Genomic DNA, 12,915 nt, shown 5'->3' with positions numbered 1-12,915 from the left:
GCTGTCTAGAGTGATTGAAGTGAGACGCTTGAGGGTGTGATGGCAATTGTTATCTTTGCGTGGAGGAAAGAGAATGAGAAAGTTTTAAGATTTCACCTCTTGAAAACAACAGCGTTTCTCACACTGAAAGGGAAATATGGTTTTCCTTCGCATCCTCAGGAATGCCAGAGAAATCTGCAGCTTGACTCGATTGCTACACTAGGCCCAGAAAGCTCTAATTTTATTTGAAAAAACTTATTTAAATTAAAGGATTCATTTATTCAATAAGAAACCATGGATACAAGAACAGTCTTTCTTCTCGTACCAAACTAGTAAAATAAAAAAGTATACAGAAAATTAAACCCAGAAAAATTCGCTAACTGCAAACTAATCCATAGTTGATGCTTTTCTTCTTATTACTTCCTGCTTTGTTTCTTTTTCGTTTTCTTGATTGATTGATAGAGTTTATTGCAAGTAGAAAGTTAGGAAAGAAAGCAGCGAAGCGCCAAGGAGGGATCCAACAATGGGCAATCCCGCAGTTGCGGCATTGGTCGGTGCAGGTGCCGGCGACTCATCATAAGCCATGACTGCACTCATGGAGGCAGCAGCCACAAGGACGACGCAGGCGATCTTCTTCATGGCCATAATGACTGTGTTCAGCAAACTATGGGCTTGGTGATGAGGGAAAGAAGAAGGTTGTGATAGATCAGCTGAAGCTCTTCTTCTCTGCCATTAGGTTCAGTGAGTTCAGTTATTTATAAGAATGGCATTGTGACTGTTTTATGTTGAGTTGGATTCAGTTAAATTTGATCGGAGGAGAAAACAGTGGTAAATTGGATGGACATAAAAATTTTTGTATCAAGAGCAGTTTGAGAGATTTTAGGAGACCAATATTTCACTAATCCAGATTTTAATAATGGCCATTGGGTATTTTATTATAACTAGTTTCTCATGTTTGACAGTGGTGGTAGAAAATGAATTTATGGCTGTGCTCTGATTCTTCTTCTTCTTCTTCGTATTGAACACATCTCAGTACTTCACCATGAATGTAGCTTCTGGGTGAACCATGCATATCTTCTTGTGCATTTGGATAGTTATTACATCATTTTTACAGTGTTTGCACTATACTTTGCTAAGGGTCTATAAAGACAACATATACTATATGGTACAACTTTATTTATTTTGTTTAAAATGATGTGAACCAAGCAAACATTATCCTGCCTATTGATTGTATATATTACTGCAAAAGGAAATTAAATGCAGTTTTTATATAATTCCATGACCCACACTGGTTGAAAGCAGAACAAACTAAATTAAAACCAGTAAATCCAGCTCCCTTGGCCAATTTTTCTAACTGATTTTCTGTCCTCTGCTTTTCTCCAGGAAACTGAGCCAGCATAGACAAGTCAAGTCTGAACATGGCTTTGGCACCACTAGTTGTCTCAGGAAGTACGTGAAGAACCCTGTCAATTACCACTACTTTTCCATGGTTTGGTAATGCTTCATAGCAAACTTTCAACAACTTCAGGCAATCATCATCTCCCCAGTTATGAAGTATTGCCTGCATATATTGGGAGAAGTAGCATGAAGAGGTGAAAGCACATATGTAGTTTTGATGGCTATGCAAGGTAGCTATTACCTTTAGAAGAATGATGTCTCCTCTTGGAGCACTAGCAAACATATCTCCAGCTACATGCTCCACACCTACACAGTGAGGACAAAGCGAATGGAATAGCATCTACAGCAAGATGAATTTCCTGGGGAACTAGAAATCCTGCCAGGAAAGTACACACAAATTAATCTCACGTACATGAAGAATAAATTTACAAACATTGAAACTGCTCTAAAGCTCTCTAATCTCCATAATCAAGTCCCACGCACCATCCTCCATGAGGTTGAGAAGTGCCCATGTATTGATTGAATTGAAACCATTCAGGACCGAATCTCAAATCTATCAAAGCAACCCATGCTCAGTGCTGTTTCCATGCCTCGTTTGATGGTTAGTAACTCGAACCTGGTAATGTTATCCCCAGTAGACCCACCAGCCAAGGCAAATAAGACCTTACCGTGATGGTATCTTTTGCTTAATTAGATCTGAACCAAGCATTCATCACTCTGCCTTGATTGTATATTTTGCTGCAAATGGTGAAAAACTTAATTGCAGTTTTCATATAATTCCATGACCCACTGGTCTAAAGCAGAAAAAACTAATTGAAAACCAGTAAATCCAGCTCCCTTGACCAAGTCTTCTCAAACTAATCCATTATTGATGCATTTCTTCTTATTCTTAATAAGAGCAATTAGAGAGATTTAATTAGGAGACCAATTCACTAATCTGGGTTTTAATAATGGCCATTGGGTATTATACTATAGTTGATCTCTCATGTCTGACCGTGGTGGTAGGTTGTGAATTTAGTGTTGTTCTTCTGTCTTCTTCTTCTTCTTCATCTTCTTAGTGAACACATCTCAGTACTCAACCTGAACAAGGCTTTGGCATCACTAGTGGTCTCAGCAAGTAGAGGAAGAACCCTGTCAATCACCACCACTTTTCCATGGTTTGGTAAGAAGTTTTCAACACCTTCAAGCGATCATCATCTCCCCAGTTGTGAAGTCTTGCCTACTTATATTGGGACAAGTAGAGCATTAAGAGATGAAAGCCCATATATGATTTTGATGGCTTAAGCAACCCAGCTATTACCTTTAGAAGAAGAATAATGTCTCCTACTGGAAAACTAACAAACATATCTCCAGCTACATGCTCCACACCTACAGGTTCATCATCTACTGTACGTATCAACATATAAATGCTTAATAATTGAACAAAACTCAACATGTGTAGTTTGAATAAAGATTAGGGAATCAAGAGATGGAAGATATATTCCAGCATAGGCCCTTGATGTTTGCGTACCTGGAAGTGATCAACTCAAGTGCACCCCAACCCCACCGAATCCGGATCAACTACTACTTTTGCATTGTCAAACCATTGTATTTATCAAGTAGGGTAATTTTCATATGGACCCTCTGAGGTTTGGTCTATGCCATTTTTAGTCCAAAAAAATTGAGACTTTGCATATGCCTCCCCCTATGTTATAGAAAAAATCAATTTTAAGGACAAATTATCATTTTCATGACCAATTTGCCTTTATTCTTTTTTGGGGGGCAAATTTTATTTGGACCCCTTAGGCTTTTGGTTCCGAATTCTTTTCCCTTTGTTGTTTCTTCGGTTTCCTTTCTTTTTTTTAGGTTCTTTTCTTCTTCCTCCTTTTTCGTGGTTGGGCTGAGTTTGTTCTTTTTGTCTCTCGTCCGGCCTTGGTTTGTTTATGTCATTTTTTGTCCATTTTTTGTCCAAATAAATCTAAATTTTGCATTTGCATCCCATACTATAGAAAATGTCAATTTAAGGATAAATTATCACTTTTATGACAAATTTGCCTTTATTCTTTTTTAATTTAATTTTTTTATATATACATCCTACCTACCATTTTAATGACTCCCCTTTTAGTTCAAAACTAGGGTTTAAGTTAAGGGCAATAGAATGATTTTAACGTAGGGTTTAAGCTAAGTAGTCCACACGAAAATTACCCAAAAGTCAATTTTTGAGGAGACGAGAGAGAGAAGGGGAGGGTTACGTACGCTGAGGGAACGCTGGATGAACTTCGCACGTTTCTTGGCTCTGAGTGGTAGCTTAGAACCCTTGATGGCCATGAAATCCTCTTCTTTCTCTTTGTTACTGAGTCCGATTTCCACCGCCTCTCTCTGGAAAAACCCTACCGCCTCTGAAGACTCCGACCGCCGCCTCGCTTTGAGGTCCACCTCCACCTAATCTCACCTCCCCTCCTCTCCCTCTCTCCGCCTCTCTGTTTCTCTCTATGTTTTTTTTTTTTTTTTTTTTCACTTGCTGTTCCTCTCCCTCTCCGACTCTCTCTATCTCTGTTTTCTCTCAGACCCTGTTCTGTTTTCTCCATCTCCCTCTCTTCGCCTCTCTCCTGTGACCGTTTTGGCGAAAGAGAAAATGTGAGTTTGAGTTGTTAACCTCTAGGCTATCTACCATTGGCAATGGTAAATATATCACGTGGATATATGTGAGACATTCAAACGGAATCTATCACGTGAAATCTATTTCTCTCATAGATTCCATTCGGATACATCAGATCGTTTAGGCGAATAAAGTTCCCTAATTTTCTCGTAACCAAACACTTAACTTTTCCATATTTTTTTAGGAATTTGGATATACTCTTCATTACAACCCTTTTTATATTCCAAAACCTTGCAACCAAACGGATCCAATTTTCTTCCCAAACCGAAACCGCCAAAACCCCACGAGATCCCAAAGCACAACTTCAGTTAAACTGCTTAAAGAGAGTTGTGGCACTGACACAAAGCTTTTATCATGGAGAGACCAACAGGATGATTTGATGTTCTATCGCTTACCTGCTTATCCACCGGCACATCGGAGTTCTATTTCGTTTTCGTTGTAAGTGAAGCGAATTGTTTCTCCAATTTTGGTCTTCAAGGGTTTACATGTTTTTCCACAAACGATGCTTCTTCTGTAGGATTCATTTTCATGAATATTGCCTCTGGATTTTCGTCTCTGTTCTTCATTTTCACTGTTTTTGTTTATAATTCAATCTTGTTTTGAAGTTTAGGGTATTGATGGATTTCAAATGAAGCAGCATTCTCTTTTGTTTTAATCCCGTAATCAAAGCATGTTTTGTAAAATCATTACCCTAAACTAATTATTTTTTTTCGTTATGGTCATTCGTCTAGTGTGATTTTCTATTTGGGCATCGGTTTTTTGTCCCTTGTTTTGCTTTTCAATTTAACAGTAATTTTATCTGGGCATTTAATTTATGAGGATTTTATGAGAAAGTTTTGTTGATACCTGTGATTCATCATTTTTATTTTTTATTTTTCTGATGTACATTTTACAGGTAGAATAAAAAAATATCTATAAGCTCCATGGCTTTCTTGGAAGGTGAAGAGAGTATTTTAGATTCCCTTAACGATGATATAAGCATGGAAGATGTTGATATGGTTGATGTAGAAGAAGGTGAGTGTGTGGAGCATGATAAGAACATTGAACCAATAGAAGCTAGTAGAGAAGATGATAAAATGGCTCTTCAAGACTCACTTGATGGAAACCGCAGGTGGAAGGGGAAGGAGAAGAGAAAGAAGAAGAAGAATAAGAATAAGAAAAGGGGCATCTCAACGTCTAGCATCACAGACATAAACAGGCAAGTGTTACTAAATTTCTGATTTATATGATTTCCAATCCCTAATGGCATTCATGCAATTATGTGATCATCATTATATCTATGGCTATATTTTCTAACATTGCTCACTGAACATAAGACATAAATCTATACATCATAGATGTACCAACGCAGGCCAAATTAGAAAGCTATTCATGATTTTGAGGTTCTGATTATTTCTGTTCAATATTATACCTTTTTGCAGGTTTGTGATTGACACATGTAGACGTTTGAAGGAAAAGAAATCATACTTAGTTTGGAATGCTGTTGGTTGCCTTGGAATTGGTGCATTAAGTGATCTTGTCAAAGAGGTATGCAATCTAGATCCATTTTTATAATATGTTAATGTATAAGAGGTGGTCAACTGATCAATAGATACTCATTACTGATTTGAGGGTATTATTGTTCTAGACACTTTTTCTTTCATAAGAAAGTAATTTTTTTCTACATCTTAATATGTTGTGAATTTCAAAATCAGTTTCTGCTGGAACTAATGGTTTAGGGCGATGCTAGTTGAGAGTTGAGACTAGTTGAATGTCCCTTAATTTTCTTACGAGATGCTTATCAGCATTTATGCAATGAGTGATTTTGTGATTATTGCAATGGAACCCTTTTTTTCTTTTTTTCCCTTCTCTCTCTTCTTCTTCTTCTTCTTCTTTTGAGGGAGGATCTGCAACTGCCTTGGTTTTCTAACTGACGGTATGAGTCTAACAGTGTATCCATTTAGTTTGCTAGCTGCTGTAGACTTCTCTTTTGTGTATCCTGAAAACTGGCCACACCCACTCATAATGACTAAATGTTTCTGGAGTCTGGATCACCAGTTTGACCAGTCAAGTTGGGATGTCAAAATCTGGATTTGTCTAAATACATGGATGTATGGCAAAGGAAAAAACTAATTTGTATTGCACCAGTTATTGCATGACTTAAGGTGAAGTGGTGAATTTGATTTGATGGTATCTGTAAAGGATTGCCCAAAGCTATTCTGTTAGCATCTATGAATTTTCTTCTCATATGTTAGTTTAATCCAGTTGTTCATTTCACAAGGTTGAAGCGGTGGAGTAGATTTGGTGGTGAAGCATGTATTTGGTGATATCTATAAAGGGCCGGGCCCGAGCTACACCACTGACATAGGAATTTTTCTTCATATATTTGTTTAAATCCATAAATATATACTCACTGATGTAGCCTCAATTGAATGAAATCTGAACAGCCAAGAGGTCAGTCAGAAATAGCTCCAGCAACAGTTTTACTAGTCCAACATATGTTCAATTAGGGTGATATAGATCATGGTGGAATGTTTATTATGATCATCAAGTTGATAATGTATTGAGAACAGGTGATCTCAGAAGTAGGTTCTGGTTCTTTATTAATGAGATTAGGTGAGGTTTCAAGAGGAATAGGTAAGTTCTCGATGGGATGAAATACGGAGAAACCTTAATTGCCTGTGCATCTGGTGAAATGAATTCAGAGCTGGGTGAAACTTGGGTCAAATTTAGAGTTTATTGGCTGGACAATATCCTCCAAGTTCGAAGGATCTAGCTGGGTGGCTTGAAAATCATGAAAAATCTTGATTTTCAGTCCCATGATTTGGGGTTTCTGACCAAGAATCTCAAGAATCAAGGGTAGGATTTTCAGGTTTGGCTGATACAGGGATTGAAAGTCAGGTTTATGTAGGGGAATATATGTACACCAACTATGAGAGAATTATGATAGTGGAACTCTGAGGTCTGTGGAGATGAAGGTGGTGCTCTGATGGGGTTTCTTGTACTATGAAACAAGGAAAATTAAATGGAAAGAAGGGGGCAGGGGGTTTTGTACTGTACCTGGGTCAATGGTTAAAGATTGGTGCTGTTGAGGGCTGATTCAACAGTCAGTTGAAAGAGAAGGTCTTCACCTATTTGCCTTATGGCTTCTCCTAGGGCTTCCCCACCTAGGCAGCAGCTATGTGGAATTACCTGGGCTGATCCTGTGCAAGAGCACTAGAGCAGTTGGCAAACAATTAGATAATCAACTGGAACCTTGTATTAGCCCTCTATGGGGTTTGTATGAAAGTTAGAAGAGGACTCTCAGTCCTAAAGGCTGAGGTTATAGGAGGATTCTTGGACCTAAAGGCTTTCAAATAGAAATTATAAACTAATCTTGTGAAGGAGATCCAGCCGTTAATTAAAGCCCTTGGACTTGTTGTCCTGCCCTTAGAAGCCCAGGTAAAGCTCCTTGGCTAAAGTCATTATTTTTTGGAGGTCATTTAGGTTTTCTTTCAGTCTATTATTCAAAGTCAATTTATTTCTTGTAAACGCTATTCACTGGTAGGCTTGCTTGGTCAATAAGGCTCTCTCTGGCGTGGTTTTCATTTTTTATTTTTACCTATTTTTCAAAAATCAGTGTTAAAAATGATTTCTGATCAAAATGCAAAAAGTGTTTGGTAATCAATAAGTAAAAAAAAGAAACTACTAAAAAATGTGTTTGTCATATCTTTCTGCAGAGTGCAGAAATGATTTTCTTTTTAATTTTAAAACTTGTATGCTTCATAATAGTCTTTCAAAATTCTATTTCATAAACTAGCATGCATTGATAACGTTTCTATGCTAGGAGCACTGTTTCAACATTGGAATCATGTTTCTAGGGAATCATGAATTTGTATCTCCACCTCATATGCTTTCCTCTATTCCTCTCTATGTTGCTAAAGTTTTTAAAACTTGACCAGCAACAATAGAACAACCAGATCCCATAATATACAATAGTTCAAACACTTTTTAAAGTATTCAACTTAAACCACATGCTAGAACAATGTATGAATCATGTTGGATTTAAACCAACATTCCCTGAATAATTCCAAGTGCTCTGCCATATTGAGCTAAGGATTCATTTTGCATAGAAACATAAGTTGGTGATTTTGCTTTCCCAACATCTTAGAGGAGACAACACATGAAAATCAGATGAATCACACTGGAAAAATAATCTAAGAAAAATGCGCCAAGACTGACTAATGGAACACAGCTGCCTTACAAAAAAATAAAGTAAAATTTTAATTGATAAAAATTTGATGTAACCTAGGGTCTAGGTTAGATCTTCCAAGATCCTCTTTAATAAGAACCAGGAAATAATTGAGCTCTCAATGAAGTTAGGGCTATTTAAGGAATGGTTTGGAGAATAATATTGTTTAATACTTGGTTAACAAAGCTAAATGGGTTGGTTTTGGGTATGTTTGAGATATTTAAAAATATGGGATATCCTATGGGATGGCTTGAGTGGGAGAAAAGGACAATTATTTATGTATATTGGGTCTTGGGAATATCCCAAGACCCCCTATGGAATGGATTATTAGGGTTGATAGGAGGGGAATGGGATAATTTGGATCAATAAAGGTAGGGTGGTATATGCTCAAAGGGGAATGGGGAAGGAGAAGAGTTTAGTCAGACAATTTGGTGAAACCCAAGGAAGATTCAGACTTACACTGGGCGAGCCAGAAAGCCTGCAGTAGGTGAAAAAGGGGTTGGGAAACCTTGTGGTAAAGGAGGGAAATGGGTCTTGCAGCTAGGGTAAGAAGGGTGTTGGGGCAATTCTTGCATTTTCTTGATCTTCTTTCTTTTCTTTTCTTTTCTTTTCTTCTTTTCTCTTTCTTTCTTATCTTTCTTTTTCTTTTCTGTTTCGTTTTGCTGCAAGAACCAAGAACCAGAAAATTTGAAAATTAGAAGAAAAAAAAGGGAAGAGGGGGTATCGCAGAAAAAGAAAGGGTAAGGGGGAATTCTGTTGCCGCAAGTGAGAAGGGGAAGAGGGGAGGGAGGAGCTGTGGGGGTAGGGATGGGCTGCAATGGAGGAGAGGGGGTGGACTAGGCCCACGATGGAAGGGGAGGGGCTGGCGAAGTGTGGCAATGGTAGAAGGGGACTGTATTGTACTGCTGTGAGTTGAAGGAGGAGAGCTTACCAAAATTACCCTATTCCAACCCAAAACCCTGGATTTATCCAAAATAGGGAAATTCTGAAATTTCATAGATCCCTTCTTCCTTGGTTTAACATCAGAAAGTTTAGCAATAGCTTCCGGTTTGGGAAGGGAATGCATAATGAAATAGAGAAGGATTTACTCTATCAGTTCCTCTTGTTTCCCCTATCAATTTCTGCTTTCATCTCATTCTCACCCCGTTCATTCCTTCTCAGCTGCTCCTTCATAAACTCTGCCAAAGAGGTTGAAAAGTTTACCTGAAGTGCTGAATTAAATTTCCAAGCTTATTCAAAAAGACACAATCAAGAGTTGATTTTTGAAACCCTACCTTTGCCAGTGCTATCTCTGATTAGTTGTGTAACTCAAAGGCTTCCCTGTTCTCACATAAAGTTAAGGGAAAATTGAAGAAGAAAGAAGAGAGAATAGAATTAATTTGGTCATGGAATTGGTCAGTTGATCTGTGTCAAGCATTCAAGGGTTCTCCTCTCTGCGATTTCTCTATGATGCGCGGCTCCTCACGTTGGCGTTGGTGCTCGTAAAACCAAGAGAAAATTATAAAACATTACAAATTTATTGATTTAACCTTTCTTATACATGTTAAGAAGCACGTATGTTTTAAAAACCACCGCAAAAATAATTGAAATTGATTTTGATAGAAAAATCAAGTTAGGCCTTTCCTTTTTATTTTAGGACTAGTTTGGTTTTAGTTTCTAATTTTGAGGCCTAGTTAGAGTTTGAAACTATGTTAGGCTATTTGGCCATAAATATTGATGTAAACACTCAACTGAGCGATGATTTGAATTTTGAGCACTGCTGTCAGCAATGTACAACGGCTTAGGGTGGTTTTGTGACCATCGATGAATTGAACTTTGAGTTCTATTTATTTCTGCCAGCAATGTACAGTGGCTTAGGGTGGTTGTGTTACCATCTTCCCCCCCCCCCCCCTCTCTTTCCCACTCTCTCTATTTTCCTATGTGATTTCTTCTTCATCTTATTGCTGGAAATTCCTACAAGATGAAGTTCTTCGAGCATTCCACTTGTTCTTCAAGTCAGTAGTAAGTTCAATCAACCCATCCCCAAGGTTCTTGTAAACTTCCTTTTCTTCCTCCCTTTCTATATATTCATACTCCATAGGAAACCCAAATTTCAAACTTGGGTCTAAATCAGTCTGACCGTTAGAACCGTCCCAAACTTTAGGGACCATATTTCAATATTTCCTCCTGCAAGGGATTAGGATGTTAAATGCAAAAGATTACTCCATTGAATGTCCATTTAAAATCAAACATGTTTATAGCCTGATTAAGTCAAATTATAGCCCATATACAGCCCAATAATGGCCTGGGACTGGCCTTAGCCTAGGGATCTACCCGCCCAAAATTTTTGGCCCTATGTGACATGCAATGTGGCAGATTTCAGGCTGAGTAGATAACTTTGCTCAATTGATTTTTTCTGAAGATCTTAGTATTGCTATTGATTTTTATGGGAGTTGAACAGTGAAACAGGATGGAGTTAGCTGACCTTTTTCATTTGGGATGAGGGTCAGATGGGCTCAACTAAGTTTATTTAATTGCTTCCTTCTTCATGGTCTATACACAATTCAAACTGCCATATGGTTTGGTATGCTTGGGTTACAAGAATGTGGATTTTCATTGGTGGTTGTTTAAATAACATGTAATTTGTTCGTGGTTTTAATTTCTTTTGGCTTTTTGAAATTACAGGTGGATGCAATACAGGCATGTGGAGGTCAGATGACAACTGATGGTAGACGCTTTCGTACAGGGGGTGGCATATTATGGAGCATTTTGAAAGCACGAGAACCAAAGGCTTACAAAGAGATAATGATGAAAGGCAAGGAATTTGAGGTGATCTCTCTCTCTCTCCATGTGAGAACCTTAGTGCAATGTTTAGGTTATACCATTGCAACCATCTGACTGGGTTCAAAACTTGGAAAAGGTTTGTCTGTGAAGCAGGCTTAAGGTTGTGTACATTTGCCCCTTCTAAATCCTGCAGTGGTTGGAGCCATGCTATTGGACTTGCGCCGTCTCTCTCTCTCACAGCATGCATGCACACACACACGCACATCATAGTAAGAATGTTATTGGAACTAAGTTCCCTTCCTTTGTCTGGCACTTCTACTAACCGTCCACTAGGACTTGGTGATAGTTCAGAAGATTCAGACATTTAACACCCCCCCCCCCAAAAAAAAAAAAAAAAAAAAAATAGAGGAAGAGAAAGAAGAAGAAGAAGATTCAGACAGACTGGACCATCTGGACATGCCAAAATTCTGATGCATGAGCTTGTCCCTGTTGTAAACCATTGCCCTAACATTCCAAATTTGCTACTTCATGGTAACACTAACTGATCCTTTTGTCTCTTTTGTTGTTCCTGCTGATTTGTAGTGCTTTGGGTTTAATTGACAACACCATAACAACAACAAAAATTCCCCTCCCCCGCCGTTCAGTGTGTTTGGGTGTGGTTGAGTGGTGGATGTAGTTAGTTTGGGCTGCCTACCCATAAAAGCAAGACTACTGATAATCTCTGAATTTGTGTGGCATGGCATTGCAGAAGCAGTTCAGGCAGCAAAGAGTAAAACAATTGCCGCAGCAGAACAAAGAGGGGCCTCCTCAGAAAATTGCAGATGATTCTTGTGATGGTACCAGTAACCGGGTCTCAAAAGAGAGCTTGCAGCATTCACCACAAATTCGAAGTGAGGAAACAGAAGAGAGTGATTCTCAAGGTAAAAGGGTATCTGTCCTGAACAGGATACGTGTACCAGTGACATATGATGACTTGGTCGGAGAGGAAGCAAAAGATCAATCAAATTGATTGCTACATACAGAGGATTTTTTAGTCCATAGAGCCTCACTGTTCAGTTTTGTCAACTTTAAGTATACTTCATCTCATTTGAAATGCATATATTCATTATTGAGCACCATTTTTGTCTTCCCCATCGACTACAAGTCTACAACTATCAGCTAGTTGGCTATATTTGAAGCATAGTGTTGCAGTGGATCTGAGATTTGAAGCTTAATTTGCTTCCAATTTTGTTAAGGTAATGAACACCTATCAATTACTGCGGCTGTGTGGAGTCAGGTTACTAAGAATTGGTACCAATGGCTTAACGATAGGGTGGCTAGTGGCTACATTTTGGGTTTAAGCTTTGAGTAGATAATGAACCCGTGTAGTAGGGATGTCAACGGTGCGGTTTGGAGTGGTTTCAGGCTCAAATACATCTAGCCCAAACACAGTCGTTAGCCAAATAATGGTTTCGGGCCGGTTTCGGTTTGGTGCGGGTTGGGTTCAGGCTAACTAACGGTTTAGGTTAACGGTCTATACTCGGGTTGACTAGCAGTTTGGGCTAACAATTTATGATATGCAAGAAAAAGAACAAAAAGAAATAGCTAAGCATCTTCTAACAAGAGCCAAAATTCTATGGAAAGCAAACTTGTTATTGATCAATTCCCATTAAAAAAAGAAAAGTCATTTCACGTTACTTAATTTAACTTGATATGCAAAGACATACCTCTAGATTGGATAAATATTTACTTAATTTAAACAAATTTGGTACATTCAATTGGCATTCATATTTAATCCTTCTAAGTGTCCTTTACAAGTAGTTGAATACTATTTGATATTTGAATTCATGTTCAATTTTTTTGATAGTCTATACCAACTACCTAGTGGTAATACGATGATTCAAATAATATTTAATGTAAAACTTTAAAACAGGTTGTAAAACGGTTT

The 12,915-nt window shown here is 38.1% G+C and overlaps 1 protein-coding gene across 1 annotated transcript; it reads left to right on the top strand.

Annotated features, from left to right (window-relative positions):
• Positions 1 to 3,972: 3,972 nt before the first annotated feature.
• On the top strand, positions 3,973 to 12,318 carry LOC149003599 (uncharacterized). Its single transcript, XM_089136268.1, has 5 exons — positions 3,973 to 4,453; positions 4,911 to 5,213; positions 5,437 to 5,542; positions 10,890 to 11,033; positions 11,737 to 12,318. The coding sequence occupies exons 2-5, from the start codon at positions 4,939 to 4,941 to the stop codon at positions 11,995 to 11,997; spliced, it is 786 nt and encodes a 261-aa protein (XP_088992394.1). The 5' UTR covers positions 3,973 to 4,453; positions 4,911 to 4,938; the 3' UTR covers positions 11,998 to 12,318.
• The last annotated feature ends 597 nt before the right edge of the window (positions 12,319 to 12,915 follow it).

This window comes from Hakea prostrata, chromosome 10, assembly GCF_041222555.1.
Source record: "Hakea prostrata isolate BN-2017 chromosome 10, UWA_Hpros_2, whole genome shotgun sequence".
Taxonomy (NCBI): Eukaryota; Viridiplantae; Streptophyta; class Magnoliopsida; order Proteales; family Proteaceae; genus Hakea; species Hakea prostrata.
Note: the sequence above shows the minus strand (reverse complement) of the source record. Positions and strands in the feature narration are given on the sequence as shown.

What these genes read in the sequence shown, in the direction of transcription:
- LOC149003599 (XM_089136268.1), top strand. Translation starts at nt 4,939, where the DNA reads ATGGCTTTCTTGGAAGGTGAAGAGAGTATTTTAGATTCCCTTAACGAT. An exon ending in AGCATCACAGACATAAACAG is followed by an intron (nt 5,214 to 5,436) that starts GCAAGTGTTACT and finishes ACCTTTTTGCAG; the next exon opens with GTTTGTGATTGACACATGTA. An exon ending in TAAGTGATCTTGTCAAAGAG is followed by an intron (nt 5,543 to 10,889) that starts GTATGCAATCTA and finishes TTGAAATTACAG; the next exon opens with GTGGATGCAATACAGGCATG.